The sequence below is a fragment of the Salmo trutta genome, chromosome 1 (genome assembly GCF_901001165.1).
Source record: "Salmo trutta chromosome 1, fSalTru1.1, whole genome shotgun sequence".
In the NCBI taxonomy this organism is placed as follows: domain Eukaryota; kingdom Metazoa; phylum Chordata; class Actinopteri; order Salmoniformes; family Salmonidae; genus Salmo; species Salmo trutta.
In genome coordinates this window covers 51724724-51750513 of record NC_042957.1, presented here as the reverse complement: position 1 = coordinate 51750513, position 25790 = coordinate 51724724, and the positions used below count along the sequence as shown (strand labels likewise).

General features: G+C 41.0%; 1 protein-coding gene across 1 annotated transcript; it reads left to right on the top strand.

The window, feature by feature from the left end:
- Positions 1-3818: 3818 nt before the first annotated feature.
- LOC115194431 (hemicentin-1) lies at positions 3819-25733 on the top strand. The gene is made up of 14 exons (XM_029754163.1): positions 3819-4311; positions 4842-5117; positions 5214-5543; positions 5800-6042; positions 6788-7012; positions 7344-7393; positions 15008-15116; positions 16794-17069; positions 17166-17495; positions 19461-19697; positions 23246-23416; positions 23969-24235; positions 24409-24741; positions 24862-25733. The coding sequence occupies exons 1-14, from the start codon at positions 4248-4250 to the stop codon at positions 25110-25112; spliced, it is 3162 nt and encodes a 1053-aa protein (XP_029610023.1). The 5' UTR covers positions 3819-4247; the 3' UTR covers positions 25113-25733.
- The last annotated feature ends 57 nt before the right edge of the window (positions 25734-25790 follow it).

Here is a 25790-nt window from a genome sequence, read left to right as displayed (position 1 = left end):
TTAGTTTGTCAACAGAAACCAAGGTCATGCCGTCAGTGTCCAGTATCAAGGCATTACAAAGCTATCAGAGGCTGGCCTTGGAGTGGGACACACGCTGACTGTACGCACACGCACACACACACGTACACACTGAGGGGCACAGAGAGAAATGAAACAGTGAGGAGAGAGAAATGGAATGTGATAGGCCTGCCGAAGGGTGAATAGATGAATACACTGTAAGAGGGACTCAAGGGACAAGGGGCCACATTCTACATTTCAGAAACAGTGTAAGAGGGCGCCAACATTTTCCTTTACCCCAATTTCTACCTTCTGGAACACACTGCACTGTGTTCCTCTGTGTAGTGTGTTCATATGTCTGGTGCATTCTCTGTTCTTATGTTGCCAGCAGGGATGTACTGTCCTGCAAATGCTGCACTGTTTCCACGTGTTCTGGTGTCAAAGTTGCTAAAAAAAGGAATGAAAGTGTCATGTTAAGGGGAAGTCATGTGTGGGATGAACAGCTACTGTGTTTCAAATCCTCTAGTATATTTGCATTTGTTTGCCATGTCGCTCTCTGAAACATCTGAGTACACTGAGGTGCAAACTGAACCTTTGATCCACAGGAAACTGAAATGTTTGATCCACAGGATACTGAAATGTTTTATCCACAGGAAACTGAAACCTAACATGGAAGTTGTCAACTCCCTCCAGGTCTCTCTGCTTTAAGTACAGGGGAGCTACAGGATCTCTGGTGGTAAAGAATTAAAACATACACGGGGCTGACAAAGGGCAGCGAGAGGAAAGTTGAGTGTTGGTTTCCTCAGCTACAGTTCTGAAAATGTCTGTCCCATTTGGCAACTATTTACTTTGTATTTGACCTTGTTGCTTAGATACACGGAGCCCCTGAGTGGAGATTAAAGTTTCCTTTTGGCTGGTGGTCAATAACAACATCTTTGATCTATCCATTTACACACACACATTGAGTGTCTGTGTATGAACTTTCTATAGCGTTTTTGGACATTGAATAGAAACTTTACATGTGGATGCAGGACATATAACACAGACTCAGAATGTCTTGAGAGCGCTACGGTATGAGAGCACTATTGAATAGTGAGCGTGTCAGAGACATGACTGGAATTCCAATGCTTGTTTTTGCAACAAGAACACACTGTTTGTTCTTACGGGGAGTCCAGTCCTCCCCTGTATATCACTTTGTCTCTCCTCTCCCTTCGCCTCCCCTTTCTCTGACAACTAGTTAGAACAGCCTCTGACCCTAACTCAAGTCTAGAGGTCTGCTTAGAAATAGCAGCAGCTGGTATTTTGTAAATACTCCTCTTGTTCTGATCCCCTGGTATGACTTATCACCGTATCTTATAAACACAGCCCAGACCTGGACTGATGGATAATGGAGGGCTAAAAAATCATCTAAAAGGCTAGAGCTTTAGCTAAATAATTCCATTGTATTAGTCCAGACTGCTACTGTGACTAGACTGACGGTCCCATTCAGACGAGTAGCAGATCCGCCTTTTGATTGGATGGAGCTCTTGAGTTTCTTCCCACCTGCACTTGTCCACCTGTGGGTTGCTATAAAGCCTGTATAGTGTATAAGATAGTGAGGCATTTCTGTGTTCTCAACATCTCTATTCTAACTAAATATCAGTCTAAGCCAACAGAGATGTTATTTGTGGATGGAGCCATCCCACCGCCCACTACCTCCCCCTCATCTGATGACTTATTATATCATCACCACTTCACCACTGTCACGCTTGTGTGTAGAAACGGACCAAGGCACAGGGTGGTATGGTTCCATCATCTTTTATTTGATAAGTGAAACACACAGAAAACAATAAAGCACCAAAAAACCAAAACATGAAGCAACGTAGTGCTCACAGGCAACTACACATAGACAAGATCCCACAATCACAGATGGGAAAAGGGCTGCCTGAGTATGATCCCCAATCAGAGACAACGATAGACAGCTGCCTCTGATTGGGGACCATACCCGGCCAAACAAAGAAATAAGAAAACTAGATTGCCCACCCAAATCACACCCTGACCTGACCAAATAGAGAAATAGAAAGGCTCTCTATGGTCAGGATGTGACAACCACTCAGTTCTGCATCCACTCTACCAGAGCAGACATCACATGATCAAGACATTTAGTACTTTCCACCAGTCTCATAAATAGACAGGAAACTGCAGAGAGAAACTGGAAATAACAGGTCATTCTAGAATGCACAGAGATGCCGCCCTACTGTGCTAATGCCAACACTATGAAAAATTATAATAAAAATATGAATATAAATATTCTGAAATTAAATAGATGCAATCAATTGAGCAACTGTTTCCCTGAAATAAATAATATACACAACAAAATAGCCTTCCCTGTGGCTCAGTTGGTAGAGCATGGTGTGTGCAACGCCAGGGTTGTGGGTTTGATTCCCATGGGGGGCCAGTACAAAAAATAAATAAAAATGCATGAAATGAAATGTATGCATTCACTACTGTAAGTTGCTCTGGATAAGAGTGTCTGCTAAATGACTAAAATGTAAAATTAAAAGACAAATGACTTATTATGTAAATTTGATGGAACTGTTAATGTTGTCTGAAATCGAAGAACACAAACACTGCATCACATTGCCTAATGCTGGTAAGTGGGTGTCAATCTGTGAGCTGGTGACCTGAGATGATTAGGCATATAGCCTTTCAGCAAAAAATGTATATTGCTATTTAAATCTCTATCTTTGTTACATCTGCTCCTGCCACGCCCTCTACTGCTCATCCTGTGTCTCCTTGACTTGCCGCCACTCCCCCAGTACTCTCTCCCTCTCTCTCTGTGTGTGATTGTGTGGGCGGAGACAGGTGTGCTGGAGTCAGAGCAGATCCCCACCAGCTGCAATCTGTTCCATAATCAAGACCTCTACAAATACTCAGCCCTGCCACTTCCACGCTGCCAGATTGTAATCTCTGCTCAGTCAGTCTACGCTTCTTGCCGGTTGTTACTGTTAGAGCCTGTTGTGCCTGTTTTCCTCCCCTGACGCTGGTTTCCTCTCCACTACAGTACTGGCCACTCTGACTCTGGTCCTTGTCTCCAGTTCCACGTCTTGTCATCCTGCTACTCTGTCCTGGATTCCCCACTCTACTACTCCCTTGGATTCCCCTACAGACCTGCTTACCCTGTCTCAACCCCTCTCGCTCCAGCCTCAGCCTCCGCACCTGGTTTCCTGCAACCCACCTGAGCTTCCACTGGCCTGCATACCATCTTCCCAGTTTTTCAATAAATACCGTGGTCACTTCATCCCAGTCTCCTCGTCTGAGTCTGCTCTTGGGTTCCACTCCGTGTAACTATCTTGTCATTTTCCATCAATCTTTTTAGTTCCCTGACTATAGGCATGTCTTGTGATTGGGCTACACACAATCCACAACTAGGCTATAAAAATAACTATTGATCCTCTGGATAAATGATATGCCTACTACTGGTGTTTTCTGAATTGTTTGATTTCTTTCTGAACAGACAACAGTAATTCTATTATTTTGACAAATGTATTTCAATTTATCAGCGGTGAAATAAATGATTAAGAGAACGCTGGAGAGATGACAGTTGGAGGCTCGTATTTATCAGAGCAGAGGGAGATCACAAAGTGAATGTCAAATCTAGTTATATGAGAGATACAGGCGCGCTTCTCTCTCCAACCACAGCAATGGCCACGCGTCGGTCTGTAGACGCTATAATGTTTCGCAAACCATAAACCGGTACGGCCCAACTCGAATAAATTCTTACTGTAGAATAGGCACGTTTTCAAGTGACGTTTTTTAGGGGGCAGGATAAATACAGAGCAGGCAACTTGAATGAACTCTGATTGCTTTTATAATTTTTAAATTACAGAGGAAATTATTTTTCATGCCAAGAGAGCTATCGCATCATGGAAAATGGGTTCCGGAATGTTACAGTCCAAACGAGGTGCCGGGTCCTGTTCCATGGAAATTCCCAAAGTTAATATTGATCGGTTTCCTGCGCTTGATGGCTGAAATCTTTCGAAGGGGTCTTCCAGTAAAGAGCACGTGACTTCTCACTATTTCCCGGTCCTTTTCTTGTAATTCAATACAGAGCCAAAATATAATGTGAGACAACTGACCGCTGCGCCTGTTGAAGAGTTGGGCTGTAGTTTGCATGTGGGGACTGGACACTTGGACATCAGCCACTGATCGCAAGGAATACCTCAATTTTTCTACGTCTTTCTGGGAATAAAACATTAGTTTAATTTCAAATGTGTGAAATAATATTTAGTCGGATTTTTCTTGGGTTTCCCGTACTTCTCCTCTGGATGGCAGGTACAGTTAGTTTTGTTATACCGGTATTGAAAGACTTACGAATTTCAAGCAGAATAGGAACATAGATAACGCTAAAATATTTCACATTCCAGTTAAGAGGGATAAGAACTATAGCCGCCTTGGTTCGCATTAAAATCCACAATAACTGGATCGGATTTGATAGTGGTCAGAGAGATAAACTAAAACCAATAACACGTTTTGGAATAACCAGGAGAGGGCAATGTAGTAGCGAAAAAAATCTGTATGCTCGCAGTGAAGATGATGTGACACAAAATGTCTATTTTTTTTGTTTGTTGTCTTAATGATTATGTCTTTGTCCAATATAATACGTTATAACATGTATTTCCTATATTTCAATTACTGATTAGCAACTGCCTTCTGAAAAAGGCAACTAATTTTAACCTCTTGATAGTTTACCATTCTGCATTCTAGGCCTAGACATAGGATCATTTTTGTTTAAAGCTACAGTATGTCTGCTTGAGAATGCAAATTAGCTGATTATGGTCTCTGTCATGTGGTCTGACCTGTAGGTGGTCCTACACATGCCTCCTGTCCTCTTGAGCTCAACCCTCCCAGAGTGGTGGTGAGATATGGAGACTCAGTCTCAGTTACCTGCAGCACATCATCCACAGACCATGAGGGGATGGGATGGGAGGCCACATTCGGAGGTACAGGTTTTGAACAAGAAGTCAACGTTGTCACCTGGACTGTGGATAGCCTTACTGATTGGACAATAAAACCTAAATGCTACGTCACTCTCAATGACAGCAATCAACCCTCAAAAGTACTTCCAGTCATTCTCTACAGTGAGTATTTTGCTCCTTGTGAATCAGAAAGGTATGTTTCTATTTAACTGTATATCAGCATTGAGGGTTTTGTTACATTGTTGACCTCCTCCACAGAGATTCCAGACAGCGTCTCCATCTCTGTTCTGAGACACTCTGGTGCCATGGTGGAGGGGACAGAGTACCAGCTGCAGTGTGACATCCAGAACATGGCTCCTCTACAGAACCTGGTTGTGAAGTGGTACAAAGGGAATGAACCCTTGTATAATGTAACTTACAGTAACGTCAGTAAGACACCAGTGGATGTGTCTGATACTCTGATGATCAGCCCCAGTAGACATGATGATGGAGCTCAGTATAGATGTAGAGCAGAACTGGACCTGGGACCAGAGGGACCACAACCCCATCCTACAGTAACATCAGAACCTCTCAGCATTACTGTGCACTGTGAGTTGCTGAGAACTGTTCATATATACAAACCACGCTAACGTTGTATAACGTATGCTAATATATTGTCTCGAAGCACATTCCATAATTGCCTAATGTTCTACGGTGAAGTCTCACTCCACTGCCTTTTAACGTTAGAAGAAAATAATCAAACTTACAATTGTGTTTGTTTCCTTCACTGCAGTAATTCATTCGAGAAATGTGTTGTCATATTTTCACCACCTGCCTTTTTCCTCCCTCCCTCTCTCTCTCTAAGATAAGCCACTTATCAATGCATCTCGAGTGCCAGTGAGGATACCTGTGTTCAGGGGCTATCCTGAGGAGTTAGTGTGTGAGGCTGAGGGTCACCCACAGCCCAGGATACAGTGGCTCTATGACCCAGCGAAGCCTGTCAGTGAGGCGGGAGGCAACCTGACTGTCTTTGAGGCAGGGCTCTACAACTGCACCGCCACCAACGATGTGGGGACGAGCTTCATTGTGGTAGAGGTGGTTTTAAATGGTAATGGGACCTTTATTAAACTGTATTAAACCCTTTATTAACCCATTATTTACTGTTTATGAAAGTCTTGCAGGACGTTTTCTTCTTGCTGGTCTGCTTCCTCCCATCTCTCTGGTCTCCTCTCTCTGTGTCTGCTATTCTTTGGTTGACTGATTAATGTTCTCTGAACAAATGTTATTATTAACTTTTAACTATGCAGTTTTTCTCATATGTCCTTTACCCGTTGGCCAATCCAATACCTCTTAGGTACTGGTTTCTGAACTGCTCTCCTCCTGCCACATTCTGTAGTCAGATACATGTGAAAAACATGAGATGATGAGGGGACAGTATTTGGTTGTGCACATATAAGATCAGGCATGAAACAAACTCCTTGGGAAGGGCACCTGGTGAGGCTAGGTAGAACTGAGCATCATCTATCATTCATTGAAGAGTGTTGGGTAAAGTTGTTGAATATTTGGCAGTTTAGCTCAGTACTGACTGTTGCCTTGTAGAATACTATTTCAAGGGTAAAGTTGAGCAATGTCCCCACTCTTACGGTATGTTGTTGATCTACTCTGACTGGTGGGATCATGTAATATTATGTTAAGTGATACGTGCTTATTCTTTCCTGTTGGAGGAAGTAGGATAAATCAGTGTATTGATGCTTCTCTATTTGATGGTGAATATGGTTCAGTCTGAGGTGGCGCCAGAACGTTAACAGAGTGTGATGGATTAATGGGTGTTTGTTATGTCTCTCTGGTCACAGAGGACTACCTGCCCCTCATAGCGGGCTTCGTGGCCTTCATGGTCGTGGTCATCTCGGTCATCTTCGTCTTCATCTACTCCATCTACTACAAGAACAACAAGATGGGCCGCTACAGCCTGAAGAAGGCCAAGCTCAGCAGCACGCCCAACGGCAACGTGGCGCAGAACGGCGGCCGGGACACTCTGCTCCCGATGACTCAACTGTCTCAGCCAAACATCTACGTCTAGGAGAACGAGTTTTACTGGGACGGACCACTCTGAATGAAGAGCCCTGTTTCCCCGCTGAGAGACTGAGTGAGAGACCAAGTGGTTGAGGTGGTTGAGGGGCTGGTCACAACTCATTCAGCTGGCAGACGCAGGTCTGGATTGTGATAGTTGGGAGTGGCTCTTGACTCTCCTCCAACCTCCCTATGCTTCATATGCACTCCCTTTCCTCTTTAGCACTAAGGTTTTAAGTACAGATCAGTCCCTCTATTTCCCCTTCTACTGAAGAACCTGATGAGGTAGAATAACCTGTTTTTAGTGTGAGCTATATGATCTATTCTACACATTCAAAGTGTCGCTGATGTTTTCTCTGAAGGACAAGAAGAGGCAGCAAATGGACAAGGTAAAATCCCTTTTTGGAAATTGGATTAATTGAAATTAATGTTTTATATGACTGGTTTTGAAAAAAATGGTTTGTGTTGCATAAGCACCAACAAGGGAATTGTTATGTCATTTTGAATGTATTTTTTTTTGTTTGGTCTGATGACAATGTAATTGCTGTCACATTATGCAATTGCTTGAAGAGCAGCACATGGTTGAAATTGTGAAAATGTCCCCTTTGCCTGGATGTGATGTCTTGCTCGTGACAAGAAGCTTGGAGTGTAAACCTGCAGTACAGTGGAGGCTGCTGAGGGGAGAACGGCTCATAATAATGGCTGGAACGGAGTGAATGGAATGGCATCAAACACAAGGAAACCATGTTTGATGTATTTGATACCATTCCACTAATTCCACTCCAGCCAATACCACGAGCCCGTCCTCCCCAATTAAGGTGCCACCAACCTCCTGTGCTACAGTATATGCACACAACCTCTTTAGGTTGTGAGCACAATGATCACTGAAACCAATTAATGTAGCCTTCATGTGAAAAGTATTATTTCCCCAGATTACGAATTATATCGTGACATTAAGGGGGTCTCCATTTTTTTACGCGACTTCCTGAAAATAATTTTGAGGACTAATAGTAAAGATGTATTGTAATGGTAAACATTATTACCTTTTAATGTGGCATGAACACAAACAGTCATGATGCGTTCATCTGATTCTCAAACAAATCACTTAAAAAATGAAGCTACCTGTGCACTTTTGTCCACAAAATAATTCCAGCTTCCAAACAGTGCACCCGCCATTTCATGAAGGGAAAGAGACATCTGTTACAAAACACCAGAAAGTGTGATGACGTTCGGCGATTGTCAGGAAGCCTACACTCTTGTAGCCTGAATTAATTGATGCGTCTTGCTGACAAATTGACAGAAAAAATATTTAAAAATCTGGACACCTGAAAAGGGGCTGAAATACGGGATTCAGCTACAGCTGTCTGTCCCAAGCTCATGTGAGGGCTCAGTTGAAACAATACTGCAAAGCTCAAAACAGACATCAGAGAGGCAGACAGGCGGAGAATGAATGCGATTGAAAGAACCTGAACTGGTTTAAATCAGTGGGGAGCTCATTTAGGGGAGCTCATGTCTCATTTGGGGGTGAGAGCAACTCTGTTACTACTCTACACTGCTCCTACTCACCCAGCACTGCATCTGGAGTGTTCAGTGTTTTAACTGCATCACTGTAATGCCTGACTGCATGTGCGTTCTGAATGTGTGGAAGGGGCAGTTGGTGTGTGGTTGCCTCTTCCTGTAAGCAGATTGAATCAAGCCATTATTATCACATGCACGAGTCAAGAGAAAACCTGGAGCTCAAGAGTAATGTCAATACTTTTTAGGTCCCACTTCACATTGAGTGGCCTAAAACTTTTAATTGTTATTACATGGTAGTTACACTTTTTAATTACAAGGTGCCCATATACACTCACCAGTCAGTTTATTAGGTACAATGGATCGCTCCTACAGACAGTTAGTCACGTGGCGGTGGCTTGCTATATAAAGCAGGCAGACAGGCATCAAAGCACACAATTCATGTTGGATTGAATGTTAGAATGGGCAAAACGAGTGACCTAAACGACTTTGAGCGTGGCACACCAGATCCAGTATCTCAGAAACGGGTGCCCACGACCCGTCCTGTCTGGTGTCAATGCTACAGGCTGGTAGCGGTGGTGTACCACCGTCCAATCTGCAGCAACTGTGTGATGCCATCGCTTCAGCATGGAACAACATCCCTGTGGAACGTTTCTGACTTTTATAATCCCTGTACTGAAGAATTCAGGCTGTTCTGGAGGCAAAAGGGGTCTGACCCGGTACTAGATGGCTGTACCTAATAAACTGGCCGATGAGTTATGTAACTTCCATGTAAATGCATATGTTTTAGGCTACTTCATGTAAACTCAAAACCTTTTGTGTATGTAATATAAAATATAGAACTGTATTTATTAAAGTCTGTAAAAATGAGTGACTCAACATTTAAGGGCCCATAGAGTACCTGGAGAATAGATTTCAAAGGGGGGGGGGGGGACTTATAGGGAAGGAGAGAACAATTACTATTGTACAAAGGGATGGTCAGTATCGATTTTCTATCAATATTAGTCCTCTGGTTGTTAGGAGATAAAGTATCTCCCCTGATCCCCTTTCACCACTGTATGTAGTGTACACAAACTTCTGTGGAGATCTTTTGTTTCACAGTCCTCTCATGTCAATACTCCTGTGTTAAGAAATCTTTTGTATAATATTGCTTTGAGTTATCATTAAAATATAGAGGTTTTTTTATGATAATTGTTGTTGTATTCAGTGGCGACCCGCCATTCAGGACAGGTAGGGCTTTTTTGAGACCCACATTTTTAGCAAAAAAATAATAATACAAAAAAAAAATATATATATATATTTATTAAATAAATTGGGGGGGCTTTCCTGTTTTGCATGTTATTTTGGCATTAATACGTGTCACATATCAGTTTCAAACAATGTAAAAAATAATACATATAATTGAGTTAATTAATAAAGCCACATACAAACATAGTCTCTTTTTTGCTTTCTTGAGTAAGGCAGCTCCAAAATGCAGGTGTTACAGCCTAGCTCAGTGCTTTCTGTGGTGGGGCAGCCAGCGGAAAATAGGAGCATTGCGCTGTGATTGGCTCAGTGTTCTGTCACTTATGGGGACCTTACGCAATCGCCAAGCTTTAGTCCTTAGTAAGGGTAGACATCCAACATTTCAGCCCTTTGGGTCCTGCCATTGAGTTATATGACAAGTGCCCTTCCAAGAAGGCTCAAGGTCATTGGCCACAGAAATTATGTCAAATCACATTATATGTACAGTAGCTTTGACTGGACTGATAATGTTAACATCTTACTTTCACAATTTTAGCTAGTAGTCATCATCATGAATCAAGTCCACTGGCAAATCCTTTTTAATCCTTGTCATATGAATAGAAAATATAGATAAAACGTATCAGTGCTCATTGACCATTCGACATAAACATTACTCAACAATTTGGAGATCGCAAATTCAACAATGAGTGGTTTGTAAGGAATCGGTGACAGTGGCTAACCGCAAGCATTGCATTACAACTGGGAAGTCGGGAATAAACAGCTCAAACTGGGAGAATACCTTTTGAACGGTCATTCAACTTGGAATTGCATCTTTCTCTTTGATGACAAAATTTGCCCATGAAGGACCGCTGCGCCACTTTCCTGTTCAAGCACATCACAACATTGTGAGTCCAAAAATGTCTTATGCTGCTTCATAAATTATGTAGGATGCCAGAGAGATATGTAAACTGTCACTAAGAAATCATTAATGTCTTAATCGAAATTACGGATTGCCTCTTATCCGCTTGTCGTCCCCTTATGCCATTGTTTCTACATCTCAATTGACAGTAGAAACCACATTTGTTTAAGCAAGTCAGCCATATCAGCTATGTTTTTTTAAAGGCAGTAAATGAGGCTGAATGAGCTGTTTCTCTGCCAGACAAGGCTCTGCTGATAGCCAGGTGTAGCAGTGGTAAGGTGTTGGGACTGCTGTTGGGACTCTGCTGTTGGGACAGCTTTATGAAGGCCCTAACAGTTTGTTGGCACCTATTGTCACTGTTATAGTTATAGTGCAATGAATGTATTGTTTTGTGTTGTGTTGTGTAGTGGCTTTGCTGGCATGCCACATTTTTTTTGTTTTGCCCCACCAAGATTTACATGATAAAATCGCCACTGGTTGTATTGTGAAAATGACTGAAAAAACAATTGATCATGTGTTAAGATTGCTCTAAAAATAGGTTTATCTAACACAAACGTCAAAATGTCCTTGTCAGTAGTAAATTCTATATTTAAAAATATTTGTTTAGTGCTACATTTGTGGTCACAAAATGTACTTTAGGCCCCTATGGCTTTTTTTTATTAACCCCTTGTGCGCCCCCTGCAGATCAATTTATGATGCTCTGAGTATTTAAAATGTAATTTGTGAAAAAGATATCAAATATTTAAATAGGCATTTCGTTTTGAAAAACAATCATAGCCTTAGCCCTAATGAATTATAGAAGAGACCTGAACAGTACTAATTTGCTAATTTCAAAGAATCTATCTCATAAGATTTGTGTGATTTTCATAGCTTTATTTTTATTGTACGTTGCTCATATGAGGAATGTACAGGATTTCAAAACAGCTGGTTATCATTCCGATCTTGCACAACAGTTCCTTTGCGACGCGCGCTTTGGGAACTACGTCATGGATTAAACAACGGAAGTCCATCATTTTCAATGAAGGAAGAGAAGTGGGCGAGGCGACCATTGGGAAATGCGAGCATGGGCGAGGGAGCGTGAACAGGGCGGGACCAAAATGTTGAAAGTCTGTATATCCATAATCTTTGGGAAAGTTGAACTATTGAACATTCGCGTTGCTATAGACCAATCGAAGCTCACCATGGTTTCCAGCTCCTACTGGATTGGCTGTTGATACTTAGCAGTATCTGGCTTGCTAGCACCAACATGAGGGCGGTGATTCAGGGTTGCCATGTTCGCGATTTTCGTACAATAGGGCTCCTTTGAAAACGATGTAGCGGGTGAAAATGTAGCCTAATTCACTGTGACCTGCTGACTATCAGGCAGTGAGGCAGCTGTTACTGAGCGAGTGAGGGAGGGAGAGGGCCAGAGAGGGTTGTGTGTGTGTGTGTGTGTGTGTGTGTGTGTGTGTGTGTGTGTGTGTTGAGACTGGGTGCTTCAGTGGACAGCTGTTGCCACAGGAAAAGGGCAACCAGTGAAGAACAAACACCATTGTAAATACAACCCATATTTATGTTTATATATTTTCCCTTTTGTACTTTAACTATTTGCACATCGTTACAACACTGTATATAGACATAATATAACATTTGAAATGTCTTTATTCTTTTGGAACTTCTGTGAGTGGAATGTTTACTGTTAATTTGTATTGTTTATTTCACTTTTGTTTATTATCTACTTCACTTGCTTTGGCAATGTTAACATATGTTTCCCATGCCAATAAAGACCGTAAATTGAAATTGAATGGAAATGGAATTGAATTTGAATTTCTAGCCATTGTAGGTAGGCTATTTAGATTGTCATGATGGAGTTCTATTTCCAAACCTTTTTCTATAAAATATTCACACGCTAGAACTGATGCGCACCAAGTAATAACAGCAACAAACCACAGTAAAACAACTTTAGTTGGTCTAGAGCGCATTAGACACATTTGCTAAGTTGTTAAACTATTCTAATGTCCACTTTGCTTATTTAAAACCATAGTAAGCAAAGTGTTTTATGCATGCACAGTGGAAATTTGAAATGGAAGTTATGGAACTCCCTAGCATGCTACAGTCAAGGAAAAAAGACCACAATGAAACTGACATTAAATGTGGAAATGATATCCTACATTTGTATCTGTTGGCCATCGAGTAGCCTATTAATTTCTATGTCTATGTAGGCTACAGTAGCCTATTAATTTCTATGTCTATGTAGGCTACAGTAGCCTATTAATTTCTATGTCTATGTAGGCTACAGTAGCCTATTCATTTCTATGTCTATGTAGGCTACAGTAGCCTATTCATTTCTATGTCTATGTAGGCTACAGTAGCCTATTCATTTCTATGTCTATGTAGGCTACAGTAGCCTATTCATTTCTATGTCTATGTAGGCTACAGTAGCCTATTCATTTCTATGTCTATGTAGGCTACAGTAGCCTATTCATTTCTATGTCTATGTAGGCTACAGTAGCCTATTCAGTTCTATGTCTATGTAGGCTACAGTAGCCTATTCAGTTCTATGTCTATGTAGGCTACAGTAGCCTATTCATTTCTATGTCTATGTAGGCTACAGTAGCCTAGCATTTGATACAATGACTAAATCACTGGAGTCATTGCAAATACATTTGTGCCACTTGTGTAGCCTTCCTGGATCTGTCAAACTGTTTTAATAAATAGCCTATACCTTCAGTTTATTGTTGTTTTAACCTTGTGTAATTGTGCAATTATTAATGGCCATGTTTAGTTAATGAAATTGGAAGTTATCAATTGTGATCATGGTCACAGTTCTATCGCACTTGCCGATCAGCTGTTATTAGAATGCATTAGATTGAAGGTTACAGTCAGTCAGATTAGGCTACAAGTAAAACAAAATAAAACACTGAATGACAAGCATAGGCCTATTCAGTTCATATCCATATTATTAATATTTGATTCAGTGATTAAAATGACGACCCCATTCTTACTAGCCTATTCCAACAGGGCAACAGAAACACTTCTTACCTCAAAATCGCCTCGCTACTCATGTTGAATAAATGAGTCTGTCAATTTGAACTAAGCAAGCTGATAAATCATTCATTTTACATCTTGCGTACATCTTGCCTAGGTTACTTTAGGCTATTTCAATTTAGATGTAGTCCAATCAGGGGCTATAGGCTACCTGCATCTAGCTAACCAAACCATGGCAGAGTTTCACTACAATCATGAACCCAGATTTTAGTCAGAAAGCCTAGCCTATGCCTATTGAAATGACAAGTCAATCTCGCAAATAGGCCATTTATAACTGTTTATAGTCTTAACATCTGGCACATAATAAACAAATAGGCCATTTATAACTGTTTATAGTCTTAACATCTGGCACATAATAAACAAATAGGCCATTTATAACTGTTTATAGTCTTAACATCTGGCACATAATAAACAAATAGGCCATTTATAACTGTTTATAGTCTTAACATCTGGCACATAATAAACAAATAGGCAATTTATAACTGTTTATTGTCTTAACATCTGGCACATAATAAACAAATAGGCCATTTATAACTGTTTATAGTCTTAACATCTGGCACATAATAAACAAATAGGCCATTTATAACTGTTTATTGTCTTAACATCTGGCACATGATAAACAAATAGGCCATTTATAACTGTTTGTAGTGTTAACATCCGACACATAATAAAGTCACAAATGCCAGAAAATTGCCTAACATTCATTTTTTAAGTGGGTGGTTTGAGCCCTGAATGCTGATTGACTGAAAGCTGTGGTATATCAGACCATATACCACAGTTATGACAAAAAATGACTTTTTACTGTTCTAATTATGTTGGTAACCAATTTATAATATCAGTAAGGCACCTCTGCGGGTTTGTGGTATCCAGGCACTCTGCGTTGTAGCCTTTAAGCGTGGTATATTGGCCATATATGGTACCACACCTCCCCAGGCCTTATTGCTATATCATAGCAGTCAAACAAGTTAAATCATCATCCAATGATACAAAATTATCTGGCGAGTTTAATGAGGGCTAATTATAATTTCTCTTGCAACATATTTCAATTAATTTTAGTCAAGTTAGCTCGCAATAATTATTGTTTTGATGGAAACCCGAATTTAGCTCCATACAAGTTACGTTGATATTCATTCTTAATTCGCTCGACTAAATGTGGCAACTCCTCTCAGGCATTGTGGGTGGGTTTTGATGTTTGATTGGTCTATGAATTTAACCTGACATGGCAACCCATGGATGGACGGATGGATGTGTTCTCGTTTGGGAAAGCGTTTGGGAAAGCGTTTGTGTGTGCTGCTGCTTTTAGTTTCGATTACCGTAGATATACGTTTTCAAGGTGACGGTCAACATTGGGATATATTTGCTGGATATAATAAATATGGTGAAAGGACTTTTCGAATTTCTGACACTCGGTGTGTTGGTGTTTACAGGTAGGGTCTACAGATCGATGTTACTACTTTTTTGTTAAACTACAGATGTTTGCTGTTCCCGTTACCGTATGAATTTCCCATTATGTTTAAACAACTCAATTACTATTTAATTGTATTTTCCAGGTATAATGATTAACTTTCTGGAAGTCATGTTTTTGACTTATTTGAAGTCCAAGTCCAATCGCTCCCACTGAATCAATATGTCTGACCAAGAAAGAGCTCTATTGGTGGGAGTGGTAGATTCATTTGGAAGAAAAGCAAGGGTTTTCTCTCTAGAATTAGGTCCCTTAGAACAGTGTTTCACAAACTGTGGGGTGTTCCCCCTAGGGTGCAATGCAAGGTGCAATTTCGAAATTGGGTAGTGTATCATCAGTTCCTCTTGTCATGTCAGTCATTGTATACCTTAGAGAGGTATTTTTAACTTGTCAGAAATGTCCAGATCAACTAGCCCAGGTGTACTCAACTACTATTTGAGAAGGTCCGGTCACACAAATTTCCTAGGCGGTAAAAATCTGGGTTGGTATAGTCTTTATCTACATAGTAACAAACCTCCACCTCGCAAGTCGCGACCCATATGACTTCAAATTGTTCACAATCCTCTTGTTGACAGAAAGAACATTTAGCATGTTTTAAGCTAATTTGCCCAAAATGCTCCATATTTTGTCATGGGCGGAGAGAATTTATTTGCAGTTTTAAAGCAAATTTCCTGCAATTATAGAAATGTAGCCATGTCTTAAATGTGTTCAAATGATACCTGAGTTAGTCAACAAAATCAATGGGGGCCTCCTGGGGGTCGAGGCACACATTATGGCCATGATAACTACAAGATTTAGATAGCTGGTTAGCCTAACATACCTACCTAGCTAACATGGGCTAGTTGATCAACTGTACATTACTGACATGTTAGAAAAATCTCTCAAATGTCTGTCAGTGAATGACATAACAAGAGAAAAACTTCCCATGCACTACCACATTTCCAAATTGCACCTTGTGCGTTCTACTGTTACAACTCTCAACCACATGAATAAATTGAAAGCCTGAGTTTTAAAAATTATTTTTAAAGTCAGGACACATGTCAGCAAACATTTAAAAAAAAAAAAAGTGCCCCATAGATTTTGTTGTAATGTTTGAGTCACTTAAATACACATTAGACATGGCAAAATGTATAGACTAAAAATGCTAAATTTTCTCTGTACCTCATGAAAAAAATAGTACAATTGCAGAAAATAAGCTTTAAACCTGCATGATTTTCTCTTCGCCAACAAGAGGGGTGTGAACAGTTTTTGTCATGAAAAGTGCTTTTGCCCATAGAAATAGACGCGTAGGGGGGCGCGGGATGTTCCCCAATGCTGGAAGGGAGGTCTGATTGAATCCCTGCCTTAGAGCACTATTAATATTAAAAGTATCATTCATTTACTCCCTTGTTCCTGACTTGACTGAGTGACATTTAACAACTAGCTGAAGCAATAGGCAACTTTCTCTCACCCTCTGATAGTGAAATGTATGGCAACAGTCAAACCAGTTGTCTTGGCCAGCAGAGAGTTTGTAATACAAACCAGCAAAAATACTAGCAAAGATATATTTATTGACAGACATTGTATTGTTATGTCAGTGTTATTTTATGGTTGCATGTAATCATTTCCATGTTGTTCACATGTCATGTGCTCTGACCGGTAGGTGGTCCTACACATGCCTCCTTTCCTCTTGAGCTCAACCCTCCCAGAGTGGTGGTGAGATATGGAGACTCAGTCTCAGTTAACTGCAGCACATCATCCACAGACCATGAGGGGATGGGATGGGAGGCCACATTCGGAGGTACAGGTTTTGAACAAAATGTCAGCATTGTCACCTGGACTGTGGATAACCTTACTGATTGGACAATAGAACCTAAATGCTACGTCACTCTCAATGACAGCAATCAACCCTCAAAAGTACTTCCAGTCATTCTCTACAGTGAGTATTTTGCTCCTTGTGAATCAGAAAGGTATGTTTCTATTTAACTGTATATCAGCATTGAGGGTTTTGTTACATTGTTGACCTCCTCCACAGAGATTCCAGACAGCGTCTCCATCTCTGTTCTGAGACACTCTGGTCCCATGGTGGAGGGGACAGAGTACCAGCTGCAGTGTGACATCCAGAACATGGCTCCTCTACAGAACCTGGTTGTGAAGTGGTACAAAGGGAATGAACCCTTGTATAATGTAACTTACAGTAACGTCAGTAAGACACCAGTGGATGTGTCAGCTACTCTGATGATCAGCCCCAGTAGACATGATGATGGAGCTCAGTATAGATGTAGAGCAGAACTGGACCTGGGACCAGAGGGACCACAACCTCCTATCATAATGACATCAGAACCTCTTCATTTCACCGTATTCTGTGAGTTCCCTCTAGTCTTATTTTCAATCATTCCATTCATGTTTACAGCTGATCATTTAGTTTGATCTGATACTGTGGTGGCTAATTTCTGCATTACCAAATGAGGAGAGTTACAAACTTCACACACCAGTCAGAGTTATACTTAATACTACATCTTTAATAATTAAGATGCTTTTGCAAAAGCATTTGACTTTCAATGATGCGCTATCTCTAATGAACCATTGAAAAGTGTCAACACAACAGTACAAAGATATTTTATAGCCAAGATGCACCCCTTCAACGTACATGACGAACCACAGATACATAGAATGGGTCACAAGGTTAAGTTTTGTATGAAAGATATCTATAAAGCATAGCAGACAGCAACAACTGCTGTATCAACAGTGTTCATTGTGTAGACCTGGTCAGTGTTCATTGTGTCTGGTCCTCCTACTCCAAACTGGAACCGTCTCTCCCTGGTACGGTATAGAACAGAACCATTTGCTCATTCAATGGCATAAATCAATTGACAACTCTAGATCTAAACTCTAAGTTAGAAACTCTTTTGTAATTATTAGATTGTATGGTACTCAAATCAAACAGGTCTCTGCATATAAATACTTAGGGGTATGGTTAGATGATAGGCTTTCTTTTAAAAAACATGTTACTGAATTGGGAAAAAAGCTCAAATTCAAGATAGGGTTCCTTTACAGAAACAGGGCTTGTCTGTCCTCCGTAAATAGAAAACAAATTGTGCAGGCTACTTTTATGTCCGTTTTAGATTATGGTGATATTATCTATATGCATGCATCGGCAAACACATTAAAACCACTGGATGCTATTTACCATTGTGCACTCAGGTTTATCACGGGTGATAGTTACAAAACTTATCACTGTATCCTTTATCAACATATGGGTTGGGCCTCTCTATCTGTGAGGTGAGAGCAACATGCTCTCTTGTTTATTTATAAAGCACTTCTTTTAAAACTATCTCCATATATATCATCATTAATTTCCACTAGATATACAAATTTTAAAACCAGATCACAGATGTGGATTACATTAGAGACTCCTGCGGTCTCCACAGAGTTGGGTAGGACTGCCTTTAGTTCCTTTGCACCTTATTTATGGAACAAACTGCAGATCCAACTTAAGTTAGACACTCTGGTGTCCCTTGCCCATTTCAAAAATGTTATGGAGGATCAATATGATGTTGTCTGTGATTGTTTCTGTTGAATTGTGTCTTTGTTTTGTATGTTTGAAATGTTCTTGTCTGTATGCCTAAAACTGTACATGTCAACATGTTTACACACGGCACAGCCATAAAATAGATCCAGGTCTCAGTCTGTTTTCCCTGTTAAAATAAAGATTAAAAAAAAATAATAATAATAAAAAATACTCCCATCTCAAGTAAACCCCCTCTTGACTCCACTCCTGGACAAGCTCACTGAGGGGAGTGAGCCTCTATGTCATACACTACCCCAAGATAAGTGCAACATCAAAGAGGACATACAATGGTCCAGACACGGCCATACACCTTCCCCCAATGCCAAAGGAGGGAGTGACTTGCGCACAGACATTGCGGAGACAAGTAATTGATTCCCCATTAATCACGCCATCCCTTCACATGGTTTAAGAATAGGTAAAGACACGTTCACATATGAAGACAATGTTCCATTCTGACCTCTCCCCTCTCTGGGCCCCAAGTGACTGAGCCCCAGCTGAGGGAAGAAGTACAACTGCCAACACCAGAGTCCGAAGGGATACATTCTAATGACAAGTATCTCACATATGCATATTATGCAAATAAAACATCTTAATTATCTATGTTACCCAACTAATTCTGATTCATCCACCACAATATCCTACTATGATATTTAACAGAGTCTTCCAATAATTTGTTATCATCTCATGATTTCACCCTCCCGAACACTGAATCTTGTGGGAACAGTCCATGTTGATTGGTTATTTCTCCCCATTCTTCAGACCCCCCAACCTTTTCCAGACCTGAAGCTGAGACCCTGGACATCGGAGTGGGGGAGGAAATCACCTTAAACTGCATGGCTACTGGAAAGCCCATTCCTCTGTACAGCTGGCAGTCTTCACATGTCAAAGAAGCTATTTTCTCCCCCCCGTCCGAGGTCCCAGGAACCTACACCTGCACTGCCTCCAATCAGATAGGCAAGATCAGCAAGACATTCACTGTGAATCCCAAACCTAAAGGTAGGATCATGTTTCTAATTAGTACCTAGTCTTATCTTTTCCACAAATGCTTCTATTCTCACCTACTACCCCTCCCTCTTCCCTTCTCGATCCCCCTTTACTCACTTACTAGGTGCATTCATGTTACCCTTTACCTGAATGAGACTGTGTCCACTGGTAAGGGTACATCATCAGGTGACCACAAGTACTTTGTTACTTTGCAATTATTACATTGTAACTACACTCTACATATGAAACTAGCTACCATGGAAATATGTTTTTCAGGACACTTCATGTAAAGTGGGACCCAATTTTTCCCGCACCATGAATATGTGTTACTTTCTTAATATTTCCCAAATAGACTGCTCTGAGAAATATCTCATTGCTCCTGTTTCTCCAGGCAGTCGTGGAACCACTGCAGGGATAGTAGTGGTCGTGCTGGCTTTCTTTGCTCTAGTGTCTGTCTGTGTGGTTCTTCACAAACAAATAAATAAACCCTCATTAACCACACCCTCTTCCCACAGGGGGCAGCACAACATTATGGGTCATCATAGGATTGGGCCTGTGCCTGGCCGTTGTGATCGTGATTGTCTATGCCGTTGTCAAACACAGAGCAGGTCCCAACTCCATTATCTGACCAGGCCAGAGGAAGAGAATTTCTATCTCCAGTGTGACCAGCAGGACTTCCTCAACAGACACTGTATGAATAAGAATGGTTGTTTATTGAATTAATATGATGGATGGCTTCAATCCTGCATGGCTTATAAATCCAAAGAGTGCTTTCTATTAGCCTACTCCAACCAATAGCTTTGTGCCATTTGTATGTGGTGTTGTTTTGAATGTGTCTTGGGCTGTGTCTGTGTGAGCATGTTGCGCGACACTACAAAGCATTAATTCACATGCATGTGTGTCCTGTTTTATTATTTGTGTTATAATCAAGCATGTAGTCTCTCTTCTCTTAGCCAGTGTGTCTCTGTCATGCAGGTAAAGCGGCTGGGAAAACAGGCTAGCCTGATCACTGTAGTCTGTACAATAGTGCTCAATAGTGCTCTAAGGCAGGGATTCCCAGTACAAAAAAAAATGGAAAAAAATGCATGAAATGAAATGTATGAATTCACTACTGTAAGTCGCTCTGGATAAGAGCGTCTGCTAAATGACTAAAATGTAAAAAATGTCTGATGACAGCACCAAGTGATCTTATATGACTGTACAATGAGAAATGAGCCATGCAATGCATCACTTCCTGTCTAATGCTTTTTTTCTAGTTGCTCTAAAATGGTGATACCAGAGCCTTTTAACCGATTTAAGTTTGCTATTCCAAGAGCCACAGGTTGCTTCTCTTCACTATTGCTTATTTTGTTCTCTGCCCACACTCTTCCACTTTATCTCTCTATTTTACCGTCACAGCATTGTCGTCAGTATTGTCAGTATGTTTGATGATAGGTTTAATCGTTTGTCTTTCACTTTCTCAACCTATATCTGTGGACCATAGGGAAGCGAACATGCATACCGACATGAATCCCATGGACACAGTCTCAGGGCTGTGAGGAGAGAAAGGCCACTAATGTGTTTTACCTATCTCAGGGATTTTAATAGGCTACACAGTCATATCTCACCATAGGTGGCTCACATGATCCTTTAAGATGTTGCTATACTGTGTGTTAGTAGAAACAATTCTCTGTTTTGACGAGGGGAGTGGCACAGTCCTTCAATCGTTGTTTTTTTTGTTGAATCACAATCACAATTTTGTGTTTATTTTTTATTACAATTTTAAAACAAATTCATGGTAGATATTTCAAGGTATGGTTACAGTGTTAAGTGCAAAGTATGTTCAGTTCACGTTGCACAGGGCTGGAATAGCATTGGTACAGTTGAAATGGTGCTTGTAAGGTGCACAGAACACTATTTGAGTTGCACTATGTAAACTAGCTTTTTGCATGCGATGTCCGTATATTGTGTCGCTAACTGATTATGTGTATATTGTCAATTTTATTTCAGCACTGAATGTTGTTATATGCTCTCTTTCACAGTCACTAACACTCATTCTCTGATTTATTTAGACATTTCTGTCAGCTTGTTTATATGACCTGTGATGTGTGTTTCCATCTGACTGCTCTTCCGTTCAGACATTTAGTTCTCTCTTCGGAATGTCAATACTGTCAGGCTCAGCATTGTGTCAGAGATTCAGTCTCAGGCGGTGTTCTACTGCAACCTATTTAGGTGTCTTTCATTTCCATTTCAATAGTGCTGCAACGTTGGTTGAAAGTTTTGCATCGACAATGCAGGTGATGTTTACCGTGCATACACAGCATTCAAACGATCAGTCTTTCACTGTGACATGTTCCTCTACTGTCTTTTGTATGGCATTTCTCTCATACATTACTGTAACACTGACACATCCATACTAATCACTACAAACTAAGGTCCATATAAAGCGAAGCATGAAAGTCCATCTGTTATCCTGCCTACGGTGGCTCAAATAAATACTTCCCTTTTCAAAATTGAGTGTGTCCTTTTTGTGTCTCTCGGGTTCTGCTTCATCCTGGTGAAGGGGACTTCTGCCTTGCCAAGAAACACTTTGTGTGTGCAGCCTGACTGTTGCTATAACAACCTGGCTGCAGTGTAGACTTATAATGGCAATTTGCCAGCACATTTAGTCCTTGAGCAAAAACATGTTATATTATACACACATGATCATTTTCAGAAACAAGTGTACAGTAGTGTACTTCCACAACAAACAAAGGCACTGCGTAGAAACACAAAACAGAGTAGACATACTGTAGACACTGAGGATTGGCAGCTGAGCCTTCTATAAATACACCCAATAAGCATCCAATTACTGAGCAATGTTTCTGGCAGCCTGGTCACGGCCGGTGCTGTTGTGCAGTGGTGGTACATTCTGATCACAGAGTGAGGCCTACACACTACATGTCGGACAACTCAAGTCCAACAATCCAACCTGCTGAGTCTTGACAAAGCATGGGGTGTCTAAGCAGTGTGCGCATGGGAATCAAACATGCCTGCAGAAAAGAGAGTAGAACTGCAATGTGAGTTCTCTCAAACCACCTATGTGTATGAATCCACAGTCACACGGGAACTGTTTAGTTTGAGGCAAGTTAACACAGGTCATTGGGGTTTCATTTCAGATGAAACAACTGAAAATTGTAACCGTAGCACCCTTCTGAAGTCATAGAACTCGATATGGGTATTTTCTAAAAACAGAAAAGAGATGTCATCTGAATAGCTTGGGGTTGTGCTGCTGTAACAATACATGACAGCGAACAGAACTACAACAGATCTAGGCTGAGATTCTAGGAGTAGGAATACATTTTGGGCTGAAATATATCATGGGTCTGATATATTAACTCTCATTGAACATGAAAATACAGATTCTAACTAAACCACAAATAAATGATTAAAGGTAGAATTTCCCCTGTGGGATGTAGGCCTAATGAGTTCCCATTGAGGAGGTCTGGCCTTGATGCCTGTCAAACTTCCTTAGCCCCCTCTTCTCCCCCTCGGGGCCCTGCAGTCAGACACAGACTACGGTATGAGAGCCCTCGTTTGGTGAGGGAGGGCTTTTGTTAGTAATCACAGTTCACTTTGGAGTTGCCAAGCAGGACCAAGTCGGAATTCCACTCGCCTTTCAACTCAGACCATAGTGGACCTCATCAAAGTCTGCAAAAAGATGGAAAACTACTTTCTAAAATGGATCGGAACCTTTTGCATGTTCTGCACCGGTAAGATGTTGCAAGAGACAACATTTTATTATTCATAAGATTTGCTTATTCTCTGTGGAGTCGAGGGTTATGGGACATCTGCAGTAGAGGCCCCCTTTGTATCGACGAGTTTGTAGTTTGAAGACGTTTTTGGCAATAGAATTGGTCATAAATGGTTTTAAAGCTCTTTGGCGAAATACTCTTATATAATATTGCATATATGAGTGTGTGAATTATTTACCTGTGCTTTGTCCACTGAAATTAAACTTGCAACCCAAAGATGATGGCAAAGTGGAACCTGCATCCCACCCAGTCTTATATCCACAGTGATACAAACAGATCATAAACACCTGCTAAAGTCACACAATCAAATCACTGCAAGCAACATTTTCCTTGTATCTGTAAATGTTTATTTAACAAATATGAATGTTTCGGATATGCCAGCAATAATAGAACTTTCTAATTAGATTATGTGATGATCACGATGATAATGAAAAAGATTGGGAAAATTATGATGCTGATGAAGACAATGTAACGATGATGATGGTGTGGATGATATTGTCCGTGTCTCAGTGTCAGGTGAAGGATGCTCTCTGGAGCTGAAACCCTCCAGGGTGGTGGTGGGGTTTGGGGAGCCTGTGTCTGTCAGCTGTGAGGCCTCTCGCCCGGTGCGTGTCCTAGGCTGGGAGTCAGCCATTGGGGCAGCACACACCCAACAGGACCGTGCTGTCCAATGGAAGGTGGACAGTCTGATCGACTGGATCGAGGAGCCTATCTGCTATGGAGTCTTCTTCACTGCACCCAGACAGTGTGAGGAGAAACTCAACCTCATCCTTTACAGTGAGTCAACCTGGCCTACATAAAGCTGACTTTTTATCTTAGCTCAATTAAAGGCAGAGCATGGCTGCAGTACATGCATCAGACCATACTTCATAATGATGAATTCTATTTGTGGCGACTACTACTGCATGTACGTGTTGTGCTTGACACACTAACCAGCTGATCTTTCACAGAGACTCCAGACAGTGTCACTATCAGCTCAACAAACCACACTGGTCCCATGTTGGAGGGGAAAGAGTACCAGCTGCTCTGTGATGTCCAGAACATTGCCCCCGTTCAATACCTCACCCTGAGGTGGTACAGAGGGCAGACTGAAGTTTACAACCACTCTTTCTCTGATCTGACCCCTGCCTCCCCTGTCCAAGTATCTTCCATTCTCCTGATCACCCCAACCAAAGCTGATAACGGAGCCCAGTACAAGTGTGTGGCTCAGCTGGACTTGGGACCAGAGGGACCACAACCGCCTCCTTCAGTAACATCAGAGCCTCTCAACGTCTCTGTGCACTGTGAGTCTATCCACTCAGCCCAACCATTAATAGTTTCATGAGAAACAATGAAATCCAATTGCGTTTGTGTAATCGTTTATATGCAATATCCATCCCTTTCCCTTATACTTATTTTCTCAGACCCCCCATCCTTCCTCAGTCCTGAGGCTGAGACCCTGGACATCGGTGTGGGTGATGAAATCACATTAAATTGCACGGCTACAGGAAGCCCCAGTCCTGTGTACAGCTGGCAGTCTTCAGATCCCAAAGAGAAGATGGAGGACCAACCTGTTTTTACCTCTTCCTCCTTGCTTCCAGGGACATACACCTGCATTTCCTATAATAAGATTGGCAAGAAGAGTAAGCAGTTCATCATCAAGACTAAGTCTTAAGGTAGGAGGACACAGTGAAGGGGGCATTGTTAAATGCAAACATTTAGAGGATAGAACTAGCACTCTCTACCATCATACTTGTTATAGAAGCCATTGATCTTATTTGGTATGCAATGTGAGGAGTCTCTTGAAGGTAAAAAGGGCCACGTTGGAGGTATGTGACTTTTCCCACAGTGGAGTGTTGGCTTTACAAGACAAAAGTCCAAGTTTGGGGGATTAGCAGAGGGAAGATATTGTCTGTCTCTAATATCAATTGCACGGTTTTGTTACAGGTGTGAGAGCGTCAATCATTGTCAGCCATACCATCGCACAGAAAAAAAGGAATCGCCTTACATTTTTAAAGACTTTGGTCATGTAATAGTTTATAGTAGCATATTATTGTGTTATGATTGATTCTTGTTGTTATTGCAGCATAACGTATACTTTTATGTGTTTAAATATATATGTAGGGTATACAGTTTACTTTCAGTGTGGAGAACCCTAGAACGCGAGGTAGTGTGAATTATTCTATCCATTAATAAGCTATCCATTAACTTTATTTTGGAAATCTACGTTGTTTATGTTCTTTCTCTCTTTTTTATGTGTCATAAAAACACTAATAAAATGACAAATGTATATTTATATGGCCAGTTGGTTTTATTATTATCAATGATGGTATGCTATTATTATTACATCTAC

Bases quoted from the DNA above. Each gene is read 5' to 3' on its own strand.
- LOC115194431 (XM_029754163.1), top strand. From the start codon at position 4,248: ATGTGTGAAATAATATTTAGTCGGATTTTTCTTGGGTTTCCCGTACTT. The intron at 7,013-7,343 runs AGGAGAACGAGT...ACACATTCAAAG, and splicing joins TCAGCCAAACATCTACGTCT to TGTCGCTGATGTTTTCTCTG. The intron at 24,236-24,408 runs GTGAGTCAACCT...GATCTTTCACAG, and splicing joins ACTCAACCTCATCCTTTACA to AGACTCCAGACAGTGTCACT.